Raw genomic sequence first — 18257 nt, 5'->3', positions numbered from 1 at the left:
ACCATGGTGGCCACACCCTCCGATAGAAAGATCCTCTCTATGGATCCCAATAAAAATTAAATATTGTTTATTGGCCCTTCGGTGCCTCAATACTTGTCATAAAACAACATTGGACTTCATTTTCGTTTAGATACTACTTCTGAATGTCGAATGTTTTTAACAGGATATATCAAATATTAACAGATTACATGCTTGTGTGGAGCAACTGTTAACATGGGTTGAGTCCATGATTCAAACAGAAGGCAAAAATAAAGCAGTGTTTTGTCTGTTAATGCATATGGTTTCGTTGGTTTGTAAGGTTGAGTCGTCAATTATTGTAAAAAGGTCATGAATAGGTATATATAGTGTTGATGGATATGATATGTTAATAATGATATGTATCGATTACCAGCATTGTCTTCAAAGTTCTAAGTCACAACAATTAATAATGTTGAAGGGCGGAGAGCAGTCTTGGATCCAGTATAAGGTGAGATGCTTCTTTCTTGTTCTTACATTCATTACACGTTTCTTATCGAATTGTTGATAGCACTGATCATCATAATACAAATATAGTATCTTGCCTTTTTGTCCATGATTAGTATGATTGTGAAGTTTGTTCTTTTGCTTTGTTTTTCTTTTTGGCTTGGCTTTGTCGGTGGATGATTGTTTTTTAGCTTGTGTGGTCCTTCTTGTTTTGCGAGGTTTGTTCTTTGGCTTGTATTCTTTTTCTTGTTTTGATGGAGTTGGTTGATTCAATGTTGATAATGTATTCTCATCTTTCTCAACTGGTGGATCGTTAGTTTTCTCAACTGATGGATTTTCTCTAAAGGTGATTGCGTCACATAGATGATGTTGTAAAGATTGTAACAAGTGATGCGAATGATCTAATGGCTTCCGTGCCTTTTCTTCACAATTTCTGTTCTTTTCATTTCGTATATATTCATTAAGTTTGGCGTTTAATTGTTTGAGGGTAGCTGAAATCTAATTCGCTTGTTGTTCAATTCTTTCCAAACGTCTTTCCAGGCCGTGGAGCATGCAAGAGTCAATTCTGATGTTCATCTTGCGGTATTTTTTAAGGGCTCGATCCCAATAAAAATGCAAGCAGACGATGATTGGAATGATCCTTTATTCCCAGCTTCGCAAGGAGGAGAGGACGAGACCCCAAGCAGAACGCTCATGTACATTGAAGGAAGGAATGGCTTTACTCGAATATTTGCCTCTTCTCCAACCAGGTCGACTGCTCGAGAGCAATCGTCCATTAAAATTCCATCCTTGAGAGCTCAGCTTAATGCACCAATGGATGACGCCGAAAGACCTTCCGAAGAGTTAGCCATTAATCATTCACCTGGACACTTTTCTCTCATTAGAGATCAAAAACAATTGAGTCCTTTTAGTGGTGATTCTTCATCCTCCATCACAAGAAAATCTCGTCGTTCTCTTCCCTATTCTAATCTTTCCTCACCTCGTCCATCCATGAACTCCACTTCTCCAAAAACCAACAACATCAAGGAAGACCTACATTCATCATCCTTTACAACTCTTGAAAAAGGCGCAAAAAATACAACCGCTTCAATTCTTCAGAATCCGCTGTTCTACAACAATCCAAACACAAACGAAATGAAGCTTCGTGGTACACCAACCTCACGAGAGAGCGACCTATTTGTGAAACCATCATCATCATCACCAATAGGGTTATATTTCGGAAATACAAAACTGGTGGAAGATAATGATGCTGATGATTTCAGAATTGATAAGGGTTTAAAGGAGAAAACACTTTCTCCCAGTGGTGCTGTTCTCGTGACTGCCAAAGAGATTGATATATCTCCGAAATCAGAACGAGAAGATTTGATCAAACAAATGCTTGCAGGAGACAGGCCAAAAGAGCAATCTAAACAAAACAGCTATTTCACAGAGGACTTTATCTCCACATCTCACCATACCTCTCCAAAATCAAAGAAAACTTCCATAATATTTAATTCCAGAGAACAGGATGATTCTACAGATATTGAGGATAAAGAAATTGTAAATATTCTATCACAAATCAAAAAATCTAAAAGACAAGCCTTAAATGAACACTTTTTCACAGTCAAGAAGAAAACAGAGATCACACCTCCAGCTAAAGAATCAAGTCAAGAAATAGTTGACGTCAATCTTTTGAAACAAAAAGAGTTTTCAAAAAAAACTTTGATAGACGAAATTCAAAAGAAAAATAAGGAAATACTGGATCTAAGAAACAAAATTATTAAGCTTCATTCTTTAAATACTTCTTTAGAGAGTGATATTAAGTCAATGGAGGAAGCCAATGAGTCCATACAATTTCTAAGCAGAAGCAAAGACACAACTATCAACGAATTAAAGAAGCAAATCGACGAGCTGCAAATCAAGCTCGAGACGAATTCTCAATCACACGTTAATATTGTCGAGGGATTGCAGAAAACAATTGAGAATCTGAATATGACTATTAAAGAAAAAGATCTGCAGATAAAGGATCAAGACAGGCAACATTTGAGACCTATAATAGAGGAGCACAATAGAACTATTAGAGACTTAAAGTCTGATATTGAACGAGAGAGAATGCATTACGAAGAGAAGAAAGCAAGACTACTCGAACTTATTGCTTGCAAAGAGGACGAAATCAGGAAAAACGGAGAGAAAGACAAAGTTATCAACGAGTTAAATGCATCAATAGAGAAAAAAGATCAAGAAATAAGAACTCTCAAGCTTTTCAACGACAACAACATGCTCGAAATTGAAAGACTGAAAAAACACACTCAACATCTACTGGAGGAAAGAAGAGAGTTCACAGAACAGGTAAAGGATGAGATAACAATACAAATCAAAGAAGGCCAAACAAAAGATGAACGAATAATGTTCCTTGAGGGCCTTGTTGAGAAACACAAAATTAAGTTAGCCACTGTGTTGGAGGAACATGAAGACAGAAAACAAGATCTGATAAGAATAATAGAAGAGGAGAGAAGAATATCCAATTCACTTAGAAGCGAGAACTTTAGATTGAAAAATAATGAAAAAGCATTTCACCAAATGGAGTTTATTAGAAGAAATATTCTAATCACCATTAAGGATGTGAATCATCTTCTTTCATTAGTCGAAACGGATGGAATGGATCTATCAAGCCCTAAAGTTCATCAAGGTATGTTAATTTCATTATCGATATTACAATGACTTACAGAGCAAAATTCAGAGCTACAAAATGATGGAGATCTTTTAGCATTATCATCTCAACTTAATCAACGAATTGATATTCTGAAAAATAGATTGACTGAGAAATATGCAGGTCAGCTTGGTGATTGTTTGACACAATAATAGTGATAAATTGAGCTACTAAATAATTTTTGGGGAATATTGGATCCAGATATTAGTTGTGAGGTCTCTCATCAAAAGTTCTGTACATTCTGGCAATTCTTGCAATGTCATTCGAGCAGGATTTCCAGCAAACGATGTAAATGAAGGTATAACAGTATCAGAAGCCACTACAGAATTGTCTTCAACCCTGCAACAATCACGAAGAATACATCTCTCACCCTGAACCATCACAATTAGAACGAACAATGGAAAGAGCATCAACTTACAATCACACAATTATTTCCAATGTACACAAAAGAACCGATTTCAGCGGCTCTTATTTTTGAATCCTTTCCAATAAATACATGATCGCCAATGACTACAGGAAGATGTGTTCCTATTTTTTGTGTGACTTCCAGACCATAGTTGGCGATTGATGGTGGTTCAATAATTGAATTTTCTCCAATAATTGCGAGCTTTCCAATCCTTATCGTTTCTAGATCTCCTCGCATGGTGACTCCTCTGTGAATTAAACTTTTTCCCAGCATATGAATGTTTGCCATTCCCAAAATTTTTACATCGTGATTCACTTTGCTCCCTCCCTATGCAAGAAGTATGTAACAGAAATTAGAATTATGATTCTCAATGATAATTGTCTTCATTCTTTGAATCACCTACTTTTGTATTGATAAAATCTTCGAAAATTGGTAACGGGTCCATCGGGTTTGGTTGTTGATGTAATTTTTTGTATTACAACGTTATGCAATTCTTCTCGAATTGCTCCTCCAAAATAATAATAATTAAATAAATTATTTATAATTTAGGTTGTTCATGTCAAAACCAGGGATCCACCCAAAATGATTCCTTGTAATATTGTGTTACATCAAAAACATATTCCTTGTGCTGCTTCTTTTGATGATGAAATTTTCTGTTATAATTGTTGTTATAACCTCCTCTTCCACCACCTCTCCTTTCTCCTCTCTGGCCATAATTGTAATTTCCATGATGGTGACTGGTTTTCTGAATCTTGTTGGATTTGTCCATTTTTATTGACTGAAATAAATATTAATGATACATTCAACACAGTGCATTGCCATCAATGAGTGAAATGAGAAAGATCAACGCTCTTAAGAATCTTCTCTGTTCTCTCCTTGACATCTTTTTTGTGCATCATCTTATTGATGGGAGAGTTTAATTCGTCAACAATCTTCTTGTGTTCAACTTTCAAATGTTCATCCAAACGCCATTCACGAGGTTGTTTTTCTTTGTCGACTTTCTTTGTCTCGACCGAATGAACATTTTGAGATTTTTCTGCTTTGACTTTTCTCAATGTTTGATTAAGTTGTCCACCAGCTAGTGATTGAGTTTTGTGGCGAGTTAATAATTTCTCAACTCTTGAAACAAATTCTTTGAAATTCTTTTTTGCGGTGGCATTTGCTTTGCGGTCATCATTTTCTTTCTGTAAATCTAAAAGTAACTTCCATAATGTTGCAAAAGCTAAGCACCTCTGCTCAAGTGAATCCAAATCGAAATGCGTACAGTAGGTCCATTCAAATTTTGGCGAATATTCTGAAACCTTTTTTCTTTTAACAACCTTATACAGAAACATGTTGGATGGATCTGCTAAAATTCCAGCTCCACAGTTAGATCCTAATTCCATCAATTTCAAAGGTAAATTGCAAACATTTCTGACAATGATCCAATTTCCACTTTGAAGAATGTGAGACGATGAAAATTCGCCCGAAATGGCACACTCTGTACATAACAAACCCATTCGGTCACTTCTTGTTGGTGTTTTAAAGTTTCTCGTCATTTCAAAATCCAAATCTGACAATAAACCATGAATCCACTGTAGTCGAAGGTTCTCCAAAATGTTAGTATTTGATGAATCATGCAAGCGCTCTTTGTTACAGGAATGTTTAAACTCAATCATGCTTGGTAACAGTTCATTTGGAGAGAGTTCTATATGATTCTCAACGAATTCTTTAAGGAATTGAGACACAATAGATAGCTCCTTCCTGTTCTCAATTTCTCTTCTCTCACTATTGGAGATCAGGAATGGAATGTTGGTTTCATCGAAGAGAGAATAGACCATTTTGTACAACTCAATGACTTGCTTCTTTTCATTTCTTCGGTCCAAACATTCAGAAGGAAGTGATGATGCAGTACAATTCAACGCCGTCGAAGAGTTGTTTTGATGTTTTGAATTTTCCTCCGAATTCTGAACATGGTCCTTGTGGGTATTGATGATTGAATTTTGAGAAACGTTACCAAGTACCTTCTTCTCCTCGCAGTTGCTTTGATCTTCATCACTCCTTCGCAATATTCTGGACGTTAGGATGTTCATCATTCGCATGGCATACTTATCTAATTGCTGAAAGGCATCATCGGAAAGATTTGTGGAGGAGTGATGATGAGGATAATTGGATTTCCATTCATCATGCGATCTCATGTACTGTTCCAATGTTTCCATTGTTTCCATTAATTCATGAGGCGACATTTGTTTCGGAGGTTTGATTTCAGTTTGATAGTGTTTGAGCCAAACCATCAAGCCTTCATCCTCAGACAAGAGATGAGGCAAAATTAGAGGAAAGTAAACACCATTGGCAATTTTCACCAATGAACAAGGAATGAGGTGATTCTGAGAAGAAGATCCCTCCTCTTCAGGGTCCTTTAAAGTTGATTCTTGATCAAGCTTTCTCACAGCAAACCTTGAAACAGTATCTTCGGAGTAGTTGGTTCCTTCTCCCTTTAAAAAAGGTTTGTGATGGTTTGTGTTGTTGTGACGATGCAACATTCTTTTTGGACGACCTGCGGAAGGAGAGAATACAAATCTTTCAAAACCAAAACAGCAGTAGAGGCGCGATAGGGGTTTCTTTAATAATTCATTGTTAGCGACGAGGTCTTTATTTGTCGAGAGACATTCCCAGAAAAATTACTAGTGTGCTGTGAGTGGTGCCTTTGGCAAAGACGAAAATATGAATTATTTTGTCAGGCAAAACTTTTAAAGTTTTTATTCATCCACATAGACAGAACTATCAATGTCGGAGAATTCATTGAAGAAGTGAGTGAACAAATCTACAGTACTCTTAATGTCGACCACACCACATTGTTCTCTAATGGAATGCATGGACAATTGAGGAATTCCAACATCGATGGTGCGAATCGATGTGTTCGATGAGACAATTGGACCAATGGTGCTTCCACAAGCCGAGTCGTTTCTATTTTTCAGTCACGTTAACATTTGGTTCATGTATGAAATGATTAGCATAAATATAAATGAATTTGATTAATCAAACAAAAAAATGTGTTTCTCAATAACATTCAAATACTCACCGAACGACAAAGGATTGAAGAGGAATATTCTTTCTGCGAGCTAATTCTCCGAATAAGAAAGAAGTGTAGCCATTGGTTGTGTATCTCTGATTGGCGTTCGTCTTGAGGACAAGACCTTGATGAATTTGAGGTCTATGTTTGGCTTGATGCTTTTCAGAATAATTGGGGTGAACTAGAGGTGATGAATGTCGCAATGTGATTGAAATAAGCCAAACTGATCAAAATTTGAACCTACCTGCATGAGCCATGTCACAACTGATAATAAAACTCTTGGCAATGCATGCTCCATAGGAGTCAACAGGAGCATTCTTGTCAATGGAGGCATGTGTACATTGAATAACTCTGTTAATAGTATCTGAAATCAATGAAGAGTCAGCTCCATAACTACTTGTTGATCCAACCTCTTCATGATCAAAAAGGCAGATCATTTTACATCTTTTTCAGTTTCCAAGGATGAATCTGAATTGATCAAAGCCTCCAATGCAACAAAACAAGAAGCCAAGTTGTCCAATCTCGGAGCAAAAACAAATTCACCATTCACACCGCCAATGACGCCAGGTTGAGTGTCAACAATTGACAAATCAAAGTCCTTGATATCAGCTACATCACATTTCAACTCTTGAGCTAGTGCTTTCAACAATACAGAATGGTGGTTGGCAATAAATCCCTTTGCGTTGGGATCATCACTCAATTCTCCCAGTTCCGTTCCAATAATTGGTAGTAAATGAGTTTCAGTGTTTGGTTTGAATCCATCTTGGCTTACTTCTCTTTGTAAGTGAATGGCCAATGATGGAATTCTCAAAATAGGTTTATCAATTTCAACCAAATGTTGCTTGAATTTATCTTTTCCATCGGCAACAATAACTCTTCCAGCAACGGTTAAATCTATTGAAGCGTTTGAAACAACGAATTTCAAATAATTATGGAATAGTGATAATTAATCAAAACACAACGAAAATTATACAAAGTTGAAAATCATAAATAATTTGTATGATCATGAGATGCTGCTGTACAAACCTCTATCAAACCATGTGTACCACAAACCTCCTCCATAGGTTTGTACACCAACTTGCAAATAGCCAGAACTCTTTTGTGATGAAATTGGTTTCATGATCAAGTGGGGAGAGTCCGTATGAGCACCGATAATTTTCAATCCTGAAGCTCCAGGCTTAAAGTTTCCACCAACACTGAATGCAACAATAGTTGAGTGATTTCTGGTGAAGAAATACTTGCCACATGGTTTGATCTTCTCGGACCAATTTGCTTCTCTTTCATAGAGTTGTTCGAATCCAAATTCAGCTAATTTTTGCTTGATGGTTCCTACAACATGATAGGGTGATTTCGACTTGTTGATAAAATCAACCATCTTTTGAGCGATAGGCTGAGCATTTCGAATTGCTTCAAGAGTGGACATTTTTTTTTAAAAAAATTTAAAAGTATTCAATAAATATTTAATTTTAATAATGTTATCATGTGATAAAGAGTGTTGGTTTTATGTAACCTTATCTTACAAATGGACTATCTTAATATCTTGCAAAAAATCAATATTCAACGATTTCAAAAGTGTTTCTTTCATTCTTCGAACTGATCTTGTTTCATCCTCATGCTTCCAATACATAACAACTTTGTCAGAACCTGTTATGTACAACGAATGATGTGGTTTAGCCTGCACAGAAAGGGCACAACCCATTGAATTTGATTTTGGTTTGAATGTGAAAATAGTTGAATCATTCACTACAATAAAAAACAAGTAAGGTGCCGCAAAAATTCTGCAACTTGTAATATTCTCTTGGGAGGGCAAGTTAACTTTTTCTTTAGATTCTAACATGTATAGGTTGTGTTTGTCTGGGTTGTTCCATACACGAACAAGCAATTTGTATTGAAATTATAAAAACAATTATGTTCACCCACTTACTTGTTAATAATAAGGTCATGTAATAACCAGAAGCAATATCAATAAAATATTCGTCACTATCCATGTTTTTTGACTTAAATTCTCGAAGAATGGATAAATCTTTTCCACCTTTATCTAAGGTATATCCACAATAGTAAACTCGATGATCTCTTGTCAGAGCAATTATGGTATGATCTCCATTCACTGACCTGACAAAGAAAGGCTTATCCTTCGAATGATTCAAATTTTCAATTCTGCATTCCTTGATTTGACATTGATCCGTTGCATTTCGATAAGATGTGACGGCCTGGCCAGCCTCTCCAAATTGATTCGATCCTGCTGCAAATATTCTTCCCTTACTCGAAATAAAAGTTGCCGTATAAGCAGCACAAGATGTGAAAATGATATTTTCATCCACATCAAGTATTTGTTGAAAATCGAGAATTTCATTCCATTCGCTAACTATGGGATTTACATCGTTTTTTGTGAGTGGATAGACAATTTGTGCATGTTTTTGGACTTGAGCTGCATAATTAAATCCAGAATAAGAATTGAAAAGTTTACCAAAAACTCTCGTTTTCAGGGTGTACTGATCTTGCAATACAATAAGCAACAAAGAATAACCAGCACTAATATTAATAATTTTCTCGTTAGGTTCCAAAAAATCGAGTACTTGTTCCATCATGCCCATCTGTTCGGTAATTTCTAATAAATGACCTGAAACAGTAAGAACATAGCACTATCGAAAGGTGATCGAATTCAATCGTATCGATATTTATCAAAATAATACAATAACACAAGGTTAATGATCATTAATTCCGTCAGAAATTATTTAACGTTCCGTCATCATCTATGCATTCATCAGAGAGAGAGAGAAAACATACCATGCTAGTTCTACAAAGCACAGTTTTAATGCCATGAATTCCACGCTTTATCAACTTGTCTTGCAACAATGGATGAGGAGTATTTTGTTGATTTGTGGTGGTGATCGACAGGTTGGAATCATACGTTCCGGCAGCTATGAGTGTTGATTGGGTAGGATCCAGTGCTGCAAGAATATTCCGAAAGGAGAAGAGATCTTCTTGTTGTTGAGTCATATTTTTGTGTGATGGTTTTTAAAGTTCTCCAAATTCCAATGCTTGAACCATCTCAATCCAGAATAGTTGTTGCACCACTGATGGTGGTCGAGCACTTTGCTCAGCGTGCACGCCGATCATGGAAAACTATTCTTCATGGATTGATGAATTAAAACGAACGCTCGGAGTTGAAGGAGTCTCAACCACAAAAAAATGTTGTTCAACAAATCCAAGTCGTTGTTGTTGTTGTGTGGTATGGTGGTCTTGCTCTGTGGCATGTATGTCGCCGGAGAGAAGTATCACTTGATGTTCAATCCAAATCATAGCGCTGATAAACGAAATGGATTCAGAGATTTAAACGCATACACGATGGTGAAAGAAACGAAAATGACCATCATGGTCGGAGAACCAATGGCTCAAGTTCATTACGAAGAGACTATCAACAAGACTGGCTGGGCTACTTTGAGTTTATCAACAAACTCGGATAGAAGTGATGAGGAACAAGCTTTTGCTGCTGGTTTCGTTGAAGGTAGGTCATTCCATTGAATCATCAAAATATGGTGATTATTATTTGCATGATGAAAAAGGCTATGTGACTGGTGAATTGTTCCAAAATTACTGGATTGGATTTAAGCAATATACGTTTGATACCAGCCAAAACAAGCAATTAGATGCTTTCCTTGATGGAAATTTCAGATTCATGAAGAGAAAAATTGCTGAGGCTAAAAATTCAACAAATCCAGAAGAAAGAACTTATTGGTATCATGTCTCGTTGATTTTAGATCAAGTAGAAGGAATGTATGCTGGATACTTGAAAGTCATGTCTGAAAAGGGAACCTTACCTGTGTTATCATTGGCAGATTTGTTTAAATTCCAACTTGATGGAGACATTGACGACTTGTCCAACATGTGGAGTCCTCCTTCATTTGAGACCATGAGCAAATTCGACTTGGAGAGTTATGCCATTTTCAAAACTAAATGTAGTGCATTCGTGAAATACAGCAAGGACAGAAGAAATTTGTTCTTGACCCATGCAACCTGGGATACATTCCAAAACATGTTGAGGTATGTTTGACATGATGATGTTTGTTTGCTTACAAAACAATGAATACTTGCAGAGTTTACAAGCACTACAGAATTAACTTTAAGAATGTGCCAGCTAAGCTCGTCAGCTTCTCCTCTGCTCCTGGTTGGCTAGTATCTGTGGATGATTTTTATATTACATCTGCTGGTTTAGTCATCACCGAGACATCAAACAATATTTTCAACTTGACCCTTTATCAAAAGACTACTCCAGAAACCTTATTGTACTGGATTAGAAATATTGTTGCAAACAGATTAGCAACATCTGCAAAGGAATGGACTGACATCTTTGCCAAATATAACAGTGGAACTTATAACAACCAATGGATTGTATTGGATACAAAGAGATTTGTTCCTGGTGCAACACGATCTGATCCAGAACTTCTCTACATTTTGGAACAAATTCCTGGTGATTGCAAAGTTGCTAGTGTAAGCCACTTTTTGGACACTTCCTATTGGGCTTCTTACAACATTCCTTATTTCCCATATATTTATAACATTTCAGGTTATCCAAGCCAGTACAAGAAATTTGGAGATTTTTGGAGTTACGAAAATTGCCCAAGAGCCAAGATTTTCAGACGTGATGCTCCCTATGTTGGAGATCTTGAAGGTAGGTCATTATATTGTTCATCATCGTTTTCAATTTATTATTGCTCTTGTGAAACTCACAAATAATATTAATTTAATATTAACAGGGGTCAAGAGATTGATTAGAAAGAATGATTATCAATCAGATCCATTCTCAGATGGTGATGCTTGCCACCAAATTGCTGCTAGATGTGACTTGAATCCTCCAAATAAGAGATCACAAGCATTCGGTGCTATTGATGCTAAGGTCACTGACATTCAGATGGCAAAGACAAATACTGCTGTCGCTCAATCAGGCCCAACCCACGATCAACAACCAGTATTCACGTGGAACTCGCAATGGGATAAAGTTAATATTCACACTGATCAACCAGTTAGCTTTGGCTTTGATTGGGTTGAAATGACTCCACAAGTTTAGATAATTTAATTAAACATATTTATTTGCAAGATTTAATTTCCTTTTTAAAATTTAAATAATCAAAACAAAAATGAAGAAGGCTCTGTCCATTCGAGGAATTAGTTCTTCTTTGAGTAGAAAAAGCACAAATTTCTTAGAGTGCGAAACATCATCATCATTAATCACATCTAGGAACAAGTACAACCTAATTGGAAGCTATGAAAAGAAGCCTCGTTTTCCAATCTCTGTGTTTCATTCCGATGTTGATAAATCATTATTAATTCATTCTCATCATCCAGATGAGGCAAACTATTCCTATAGCGTGAATATTGCCATCGACAATTTTTCTCCAATACATTTATTAACCTATCATCATTTCAATAATTTAATTGCATCAAAATTGAATTCAAAATTTATTTATTCTCCCCAAATTTACCCATCAATATTTTCTACTGACACACACCAACAAATTCAATCCTTTCAATTTACAACAAACAATGAAGAACAACATAAAATATTGATAGATACATTCAACAAGGAACTTTTCTTTCCGTCATGGGACAGTCAATACTTTCAATCTCTTCACGAAAGTGCAATGAATACCTTCATGGTGCTAAACTCTAATGATCCATCAGCACGATTTGGGAGAAGTATCTTAAGCCATCTTTATGGAAATATTCCATCATTTGATGAAATGTTACATTCAGTGAAAAATATGAATTTGGATAACTTGGAAGAACAATACAGAGCAGTTTACTGCCCATCAAATAGTGTTTTTCTATCTGCCGGAGGTGATGTCGAAGAGGTGATTGCATCTCTGGAAACAGTCTCTCCACAAATACATACTCCAAGAAGTAGTTTTATTTCTACATTTCAAAAACCAACCCATCCATCATCAAGAGAGGTTATTGAAGAAGAATTTGTTGTTGATGAATCTCTACCACTTAATAACCAAGGAAAGGCAGCCATCGCTTACAAGTTGAATTGCGAATTTTCTGTAAGTCATCTCGAGTCATCATTATATTTTAGTAACTGGTATTGAAGAATCAAAAAGATTACATTTTGTTAAAGATACTTAGTTATTGCCTTTCGGATACATTTAATCAAGAGTTTGGCTCTTTATCTGTTAGGCCTTTTATCCATAATGGTATTAATGAATCAATGAACGAACTTTGCTTTGTTGTTGGTGTTGAAGGGATTTCATTGCAAGATATGAAACTTGTAAAGAAAAGACTGGAACATGTTATTGAAAATATAAGAGTCCACAATGCACTACCTTATTTAAATAAGCTGCAAATGGAACTCCAAACGTTGGTCAATTATTCCACACATTCTATTCAAGAGGGATCATTTCATTCATGGAAGAGCAGCTCTAATGCTAAACAATTTCTCGAAAAATTTGCAAATTGTATTGACCTTTTACAAACATTATCGAAAGTGAGAAAATTACTAGAAGCGGATGCAATTGCATGTTTTAATTCAATTAAGGAAAAATACTTCCTCTCAAACCGTGAAAAAATAATTCTCATTAACAATGCAACGAAAATGATAGAGCTATCTGAACAAACATCTAACACGCAAAGATCCTTGGTTTTTGCTACCACAATTGCTCCTAGTTTAGACTTTAAACCAAGTGCTGAGGTTGCTTCATCTTTCATCAGTAGTCGAGTTGAATCACGAGCAAACGGTAGATTTTTGTTGAATGTTCAAGAAGCAAATGGAGATCTAGTGGACATTTCACTTACAAAGTATGAACCTATATATGTTTCTGCAAATGAAAATAAGATTTACGATATTCATTATTATCCAATTATTGCAAAGTTGATTAATTGTATGGGAGCAAGAGATGCAACTGATGCCATCATGGAATCCTTTAAACAGAAGTATTTTCCAAGAGGAATCAAAACCACGGTTGAAATATTGCATGACCGTTTTGATTGGGATTCTGTGAAATGTGGAATTGTCATCAGAACTCAAGTTTTGAAAAAACACTTATTCAAAGCTCTAGATATTTTAGAAGCCATGTTGAATGACTCTGAGCTCAAAGAGCTACCACCTCACGCACTCAACGATGACATTGTTCGAGATATTGCAAAAACCCTTTCGGATGAGATTATTTCAAAACATGGTTTGATTGGCTTAGGTTATCTCTCTTCAGAGGCAAAAGTCAATCCTATTACGGTATGTACTTTGATATGATTTTAACATGCTCATCCATCATATGCATTGTATCAATCTACATAGAAATTGAATGACTACGTGGGAGGGTTTTCTCAATTAGCCTTTTTGAAACAATTCTCATCTGGTAATTTAACGGCTTTCAAACAACGTCTTTCTCAATTCTATGGACAGTTAACTGCAAAATCTAACACTAAATTGTTGTTGACAACAAGCTCATCCCAGCTCGAATCTGTTTGCAAAGTGGCTGAAGACTTCCTTGAATCCAATCCTGATACTGTCAACATTTCGGGCCAACACATAAAGTATGGTGCGTTTGTTAAGTCAAGCAGAGATAAGCATAGATTTATTGTCATTGCTGATGGTATAATTCCTGAAGGGCATAGAATTATTTGCAGAAGTGTCAATACAAGCTCTCCAGTTACTGCAGAAAAAGCAGCCCATATTTATCTATTCGCTGAAGCATTAAATAGAAAATTATTTAAGGATTCTTCAATGCCCACCACAGCAAAGCAAACAATGGATGGAACATTTAAACTTACCCTATTGTCACCATCAACCCTCCATGTCAGTATATTAGAGCTTGTTGAAACAATTCAACGATTTATTGATTTTGGGCTGGATGAAATCGAAGAAGAGGAGTTAATGAGCTGCAAGATAGCAGTCATGAGAGAATTAGGAGATTCTGTTGTTTTACCTCCCCATGAAAGAGCAACAAAACAATTCTTGTTTGGAATTACTTTTGAAGATTATTCCTTGCTTAAACAGCACGTCATGAATGCAGCCTTGGAAGATATTAGTGATGCAGCGAAAACACTCTTTGGTGTTCAGTCTACAGGACATGCTTTAGCTGTACTGGGGGCCAAGAAAGATATACCTCAAGATATATTGGTGATGGCACAAGGTAAAGAAGCAACATGGGAAGTCACAGGACAAGAATTGGATATGACCGTGGAGGACTATATGATGGGAGGAGACCAGGAAAACGAACAGAAACAAGAAACAGTGGTGGATGAAGAGGACAAACCTTATAGCAGTTTTTAACACTTCTTGTATCGCTTGGTGCTGTCACCATGCTGGTTTTGTCTGTTCGAATTGCTTTGGCTGCCATAATAAGGAGGTGGTCTTTCACTTTCTCTCCTTCCATGCTCTGAACGGTAATTAAATGTTCGATTGTTTCTTCTCTTTTTTGTATTTTCAGTTTCTAGATCAATGGCATAAGGGTCTTCCATTGAATTATTGTGATTGCTGTTCGTTGAAGATTTTGATTTGCTCACAAGTTGTTTCATAATGATTGTTTTTTCTTTTTCGAAGCGTGTGTGATGAGATGGTGTGCTTGCTGAAGGAGGCGTCTTTGTGGAGTTTGTTTTGTCAGGTGTTGATGTTGGTGTATTGTTTGATGTGGAGGACGAGTGGCCATCTTGTGGCCTTTCCTCAAAAGAGCTTAAAGCCTTCACCTGAAGCATCTCGAGTATTTTGTTGGCCTCTTGAGTTTCTTTCTGAACTAGAATTTGTTGTCTCCTCAGCCACAATGTCTCACGACTTTCAGAAGAGCTACCACCACTACGATTTCCAATGTTGGTGGCAGATCTATTTGCAAGAGTGTCAAGTTGCTGAGTATTCCTTGTACTTTCTTTTTGTTGGCCAACGCTGCTTGTAGAATTGTTCCTTGTATAGGTCCTTTTCGGCATGTACACTGTGTCAAATTCATTCTCACTTTGGGCCAGTATTTTCTCTTCTTCAGTTAAAACATTTTGTGGGTCATCTCTCAAGAGTTGGTCACGAATCTCTGCTCTTTTTATCCAATTCGGATACTTGTTGACAATTCCCAAAATTACTTCATCCGTAATAGAGGCGTCCACAAATTCTGGTGTGTTACTTGCTGCCATCACGCTGTTATCATCAGGAATAATTAATAAATCTTTGGTAGCATATGTGTCAACACTGGTGTTTCCGTCATCTACAATCCAATTGGCAAGATTCTCTTTTTGCAATTGTCTTTTAAGGACCAAATCCTCCATTGTATTTTCACATATAAATCTGTAGATGTATACGGGTTTCTTTTGACCTATTCGGAACACTCTACACACAGCCTCGCTGTCATGAGAAGGATTCCAATTTACATCGACTAGTGCCACTCTATTGGCTCCCATTAAATTAATTCCCTCACATCCTGCAAGTGTGGACACCAACAGCACGTTAATGTTATTACTCATATCATTAACTTTGTCAATGCATGATTGTCTTGTTTCAAATGGAGTGCTACCATCAAAACGCATAAAATTGATCTGTTCTGTGTTCTTTTTGTTGTATCTCTTAAGGGTACCTTCAATAAAATTCAAGGTGTTAATACTTCGACTGAATACTATCAATCGATCACCAACACTTTTGCATTGAAACATTACGCTAAATAAAAGAATCATTTTTCCTCCATTGTTGAGCTCTCCTTTCTTGTAGCCAATAGATTCTGGATTTGAAAATATTTCTTCAAGAATGGATAGATCCATGGTTGCATCGTCTGAAATATCATCGGCCTTTTCCTCTGTGTCGAGATAACTGTCAATTTCATCTTCATTGATTGGTGGATCAAAAAGTTCCCCACAATTAGTCTCCTGCTCAACTGAGTACGAGGATTCTAACACTTCTTTCTTTGATGTCTTTTCCTTATTTTCTTTTTCTTTCTTTTGATTTTCAATCTGGGCTGTCTTCCAATTGAAATAGTTGAGTAGGACATCTGGATGATTGCATAACATGATAATCACATCATATGTCCAAAATATATTGATTTTTGCATTCATATTTTTTAAATATTCTATCAATATTTTGTATATTTTTCGTTGTATGTCGCTATTTGAGATGGTTAACATTATTTCTTCTTTTTGAGGAAGTAACTTCTTCAGTAAAGAGGCATCTCTTCGTAAAATTAATGATTTAACCTTTTCATATAACAGCCAAGCTCTTCTTCTTGCTATTCTTTTTTCATTAATATTGTTCGAAACTTGTCCTCTATGAATTGGCTTAGAATATGTTCGTTTGAATTCAATTTTTTCTCCCAAAAAGTTTGGAGAAACAAAATTGATCATGGTCCAATATTCCAAAAGATTGTTTTGAAAGGGGTATCCAGTTAAAATTATCCTTCTAGTTGTTTGTACAGTATTGAGGGTCTTAGCAATTTTTGAGGAAAAGTGTTTGATTTTGTGGCCCTCATCTAGAATGATAACATCTGGGCCAGGTTTGGTTAGAAATTCATAAAAATCTTTGTCCACACATAATGTTCTGAACATATCATACGAGGTGACCATCACACCTCCATTTTCAAACCATGTTTTCACAGTTTTTTTTCGTTCTTGAGTAGAAATTTTTGAACATAGCGAATAGGTGGTTATTGAAAATGTTGATTCTCCATCCATCCATTTTTTGATTGTTTCAAACTCGCGTACCCAGTGAGTATTTACAGATGCTGGGGAAACAATAAGGACCGTTTTTGCCTTGCCTTGAGATAAAAATAAATGGAGGAATGATGCTGTTTGCAGCGTTTTTCCCATTCCCATAAAGTCAGCTAAAATGCATCCAGTTCCTTTGTTGATGTTGTCCCAAAGAAACTTAACACCTCGTCTTTGATGTGGATACAATTTTTCAAACATAAACTTGGGCACAAATTCTCCGATTTCTTTCAAAGTTGTATTTGCTAATTCTGAATCCTTTTCTGTATCTAGGGCTTCTTCACCTTGTGAAAAGTCCATCTGCAAAATTTTTGGCTCCACAAATTCTTCGTCACTCGAAATAAATTCTTCATAATCCATGTCATCTCTGTAGCTCGTGGATGCCTTGCTTTTGTTGGTATTTGATTGAGAGACCACAACTTCGTCAAATATTTGAATTGCAGATGAATTAGCATCTAATTCAACCTCGCAGCATTCTTCTACGTGTGGAGGATCTAAATCATACATCACAATTTCTCTAGAGGTAACATGCTCCATGGCAGTTGTAGGTGTTTCAATTAATACTGTATCAGTGATCGCATCCTCTGTAGGTTCAGTAATTTGAGGTGCTTCATCCTTAGAGTTCTTTTTAGTTTTAGTCTTCTTCCTAGATTTTGATCCTTTTTCCTTTTCTAATTGCTTGGTAAGATCCGCAACTTTGTTCTCCAACGAACTATCAACAAATTTTGATCATGAGAATTCTACCAATTGTACTTACTTTACCCTAGAAACCAATTGTTTAACCATGTCCAACAACTCCGATGTGGATGCGTTGCTGTCCACCAAATCAACCTTCACATCCTCAAAATTACAAGTTAGATCGGATTTACTACTGTTCGTCTTTAAAGATTTTTTGCTCATTAATTCCGATGCTGTACAAAACTTATATTCGTTGCATCCAAAAATTGTTTTGATTTAGCACAATTATGAATTGATGAAAG

At 36.2% G+C, this 18257-nt stretch overlaps 9 protein-coding genes across 9 annotated transcripts in view; 4 read left to right on the top strand and 5 right to left on the bottom strand.

Annotated features, from left to right (window-relative positions):
• The window catches only part of FDP41_002772 (uncharacterized protein), a gene marked incomplete at both ends in the record, with an annotated part of 684 nt that extends 624 nt beyond the window's left edge, over positions 1-60 (top strand). Inside the window, one exon of the mRNA XM_044706003.1 lies at positions 1-60. This exon is cut by the window's left edge and continues 624 nt beyond it. Within this exon, the coding sequence (XP_044562970.1) occupies positions 1-60 (60 nt within the window).
• A 1014-nt stretch (positions 61-1074) lies between these two features.
• On the top strand, positions 1075-3303 carry FDP41_002771 (uncharacterized protein; the record flags this gene model as incomplete). The annotated part of the gene is made up of 2 exons (XM_044706002.1): positions 1075-3130; positions 3182-3303. The coding sequence occupies 2 exons, from the start codon at positions 1075-1077 to the stop codon at positions 3301-3303; spliced, it is 2178 nt and encodes a 725-aa protein (XP_044562969.1).
• Positions 3304-3321: 18 nt separating this feature from the next.
• Positions 3322-4002, bottom strand: FDP41_002770 (uncharacterized protein; the record flags this gene model as incomplete). Its single annotated transcript, XM_044706001.1, has 3 exons — positions 3322-3522; positions 3570-3884; positions 3961-4002. 3 exons carry the CDS (start codon positions 4000-4002, stop codon positions 3322-3324), a joined length of 558 nt encoding a protein of 185 aa, XP_044562968.1.
• A 376-nt stretch (positions 4003-4378) lies between these two features.
• FDP41_002769 (uncharacterized protein) lies at positions 4379-6079 on the bottom strand (the record flags this gene model as incomplete). Its single annotated transcript, XM_044705999.1, has 1 exon — positions 4379-6079. The coding sequence occupies one exon, from the start codon at positions 6077-6079 to the stop codon at positions 4379-4381; it is 1701 nt and encodes a 566-aa protein (XP_044562967.1).
• Positions 6080-6295: 216 nt separating this feature from the next.
• On the bottom strand, positions 6296-8032 carry FDP41_002768 (uncharacterized protein; the record flags this gene model as incomplete). The annotated part of the gene is made up of 5 exons (XM_044705998.1): positions 6296-6503; positions 6619-6790; positions 6854-7021; positions 7153-7503; positions 7636-8032. 5 exons carry the CDS (start codon positions 8030-8032, stop codon positions 6296-6298), a joined length of 1296 nt encoding a protein of 431 aa, XP_044562966.1.
• Positions 8033-8125: 93 nt separating this feature from the next.
• FDP41_002767 (uncharacterized protein) lies at positions 8126-9609 on the bottom strand (the record flags this gene model as incomplete). The annotated part of the gene is made up of 3 exons (XM_044705997.1): positions 8126-8463; positions 8534-9251; positions 9397-9609. The coding sequence occupies 3 exons, from the start codon at positions 9607-9609 to the stop codon at positions 8126-8128; spliced, it is 1269 nt and encodes a 422-aa protein (XP_044562965.1).
• A 192-nt stretch (positions 9610-9801) lies between these two features.
• FDP41_002766 (uncharacterized protein) lies at positions 9802-11677 on the top strand (the record flags this gene model as incomplete). Its single annotated transcript, XM_044705996.1, has 4 exons — positions 9802-10117; positions 10176-10653; positions 10707-11281; positions 11367-11677. The coding sequence occupies 4 exons, from the start codon at positions 9802-9804 to the stop codon at positions 11675-11677; spliced, it is 1680 nt and encodes a 559-aa protein (XP_044562964.1).
• Positions 11678-11747: 70 nt separating this feature from the next.
• On the top strand, positions 11748-14878 carry FDP41_002765 (uncharacterized protein; the record flags this gene model as incomplete). The annotated part of the gene is made up of 3 exons (XM_044705995.1): positions 11748-12653; positions 12701-13837; positions 13901-14878. The coding sequence occupies 3 exons, from the start codon at positions 11748-11750 to the stop codon at positions 14876-14878; spliced, it is 3021 nt and encodes a 1006-aa protein (XP_044562963.1).
• A 241-nt stretch (positions 14879-15119) lies between these two features.
• FDP41_002764 (uncharacterized protein) lies at positions 15120-18177 on the bottom strand (the record flags this gene model as incomplete). Its single annotated transcript, XM_044705994.1, has 3 exons — positions 15120-15186; positions 15245-17989; positions 18035-18177. 3 exons carry the CDS (start codon positions 18175-18177, stop codon positions 15120-15122), a joined length of 2955 nt encoding a protein of 984 aa, XP_044562962.1.
• Positions 18178-18257: the final 80 nt, after the last annotated feature.

The sequence above is a fragment of the Naegleria fowleri genome (genome assembly GCF_008403515.1).
Source record: "Naegleria fowleri strain ATCC 30894 chromosome Unknown tig30, whole genome shotgun sequence".
Lineage (NCBI taxonomy): Eukaryota > Heterolobosea > Eutetramitea > Acrasida > Naegleriidae > Naegleria > Naegleria fowleri.
Note: the sequence above shows the minus strand (reverse complement) of the source record. Positions and strands in the feature narration are given on the sequence as shown.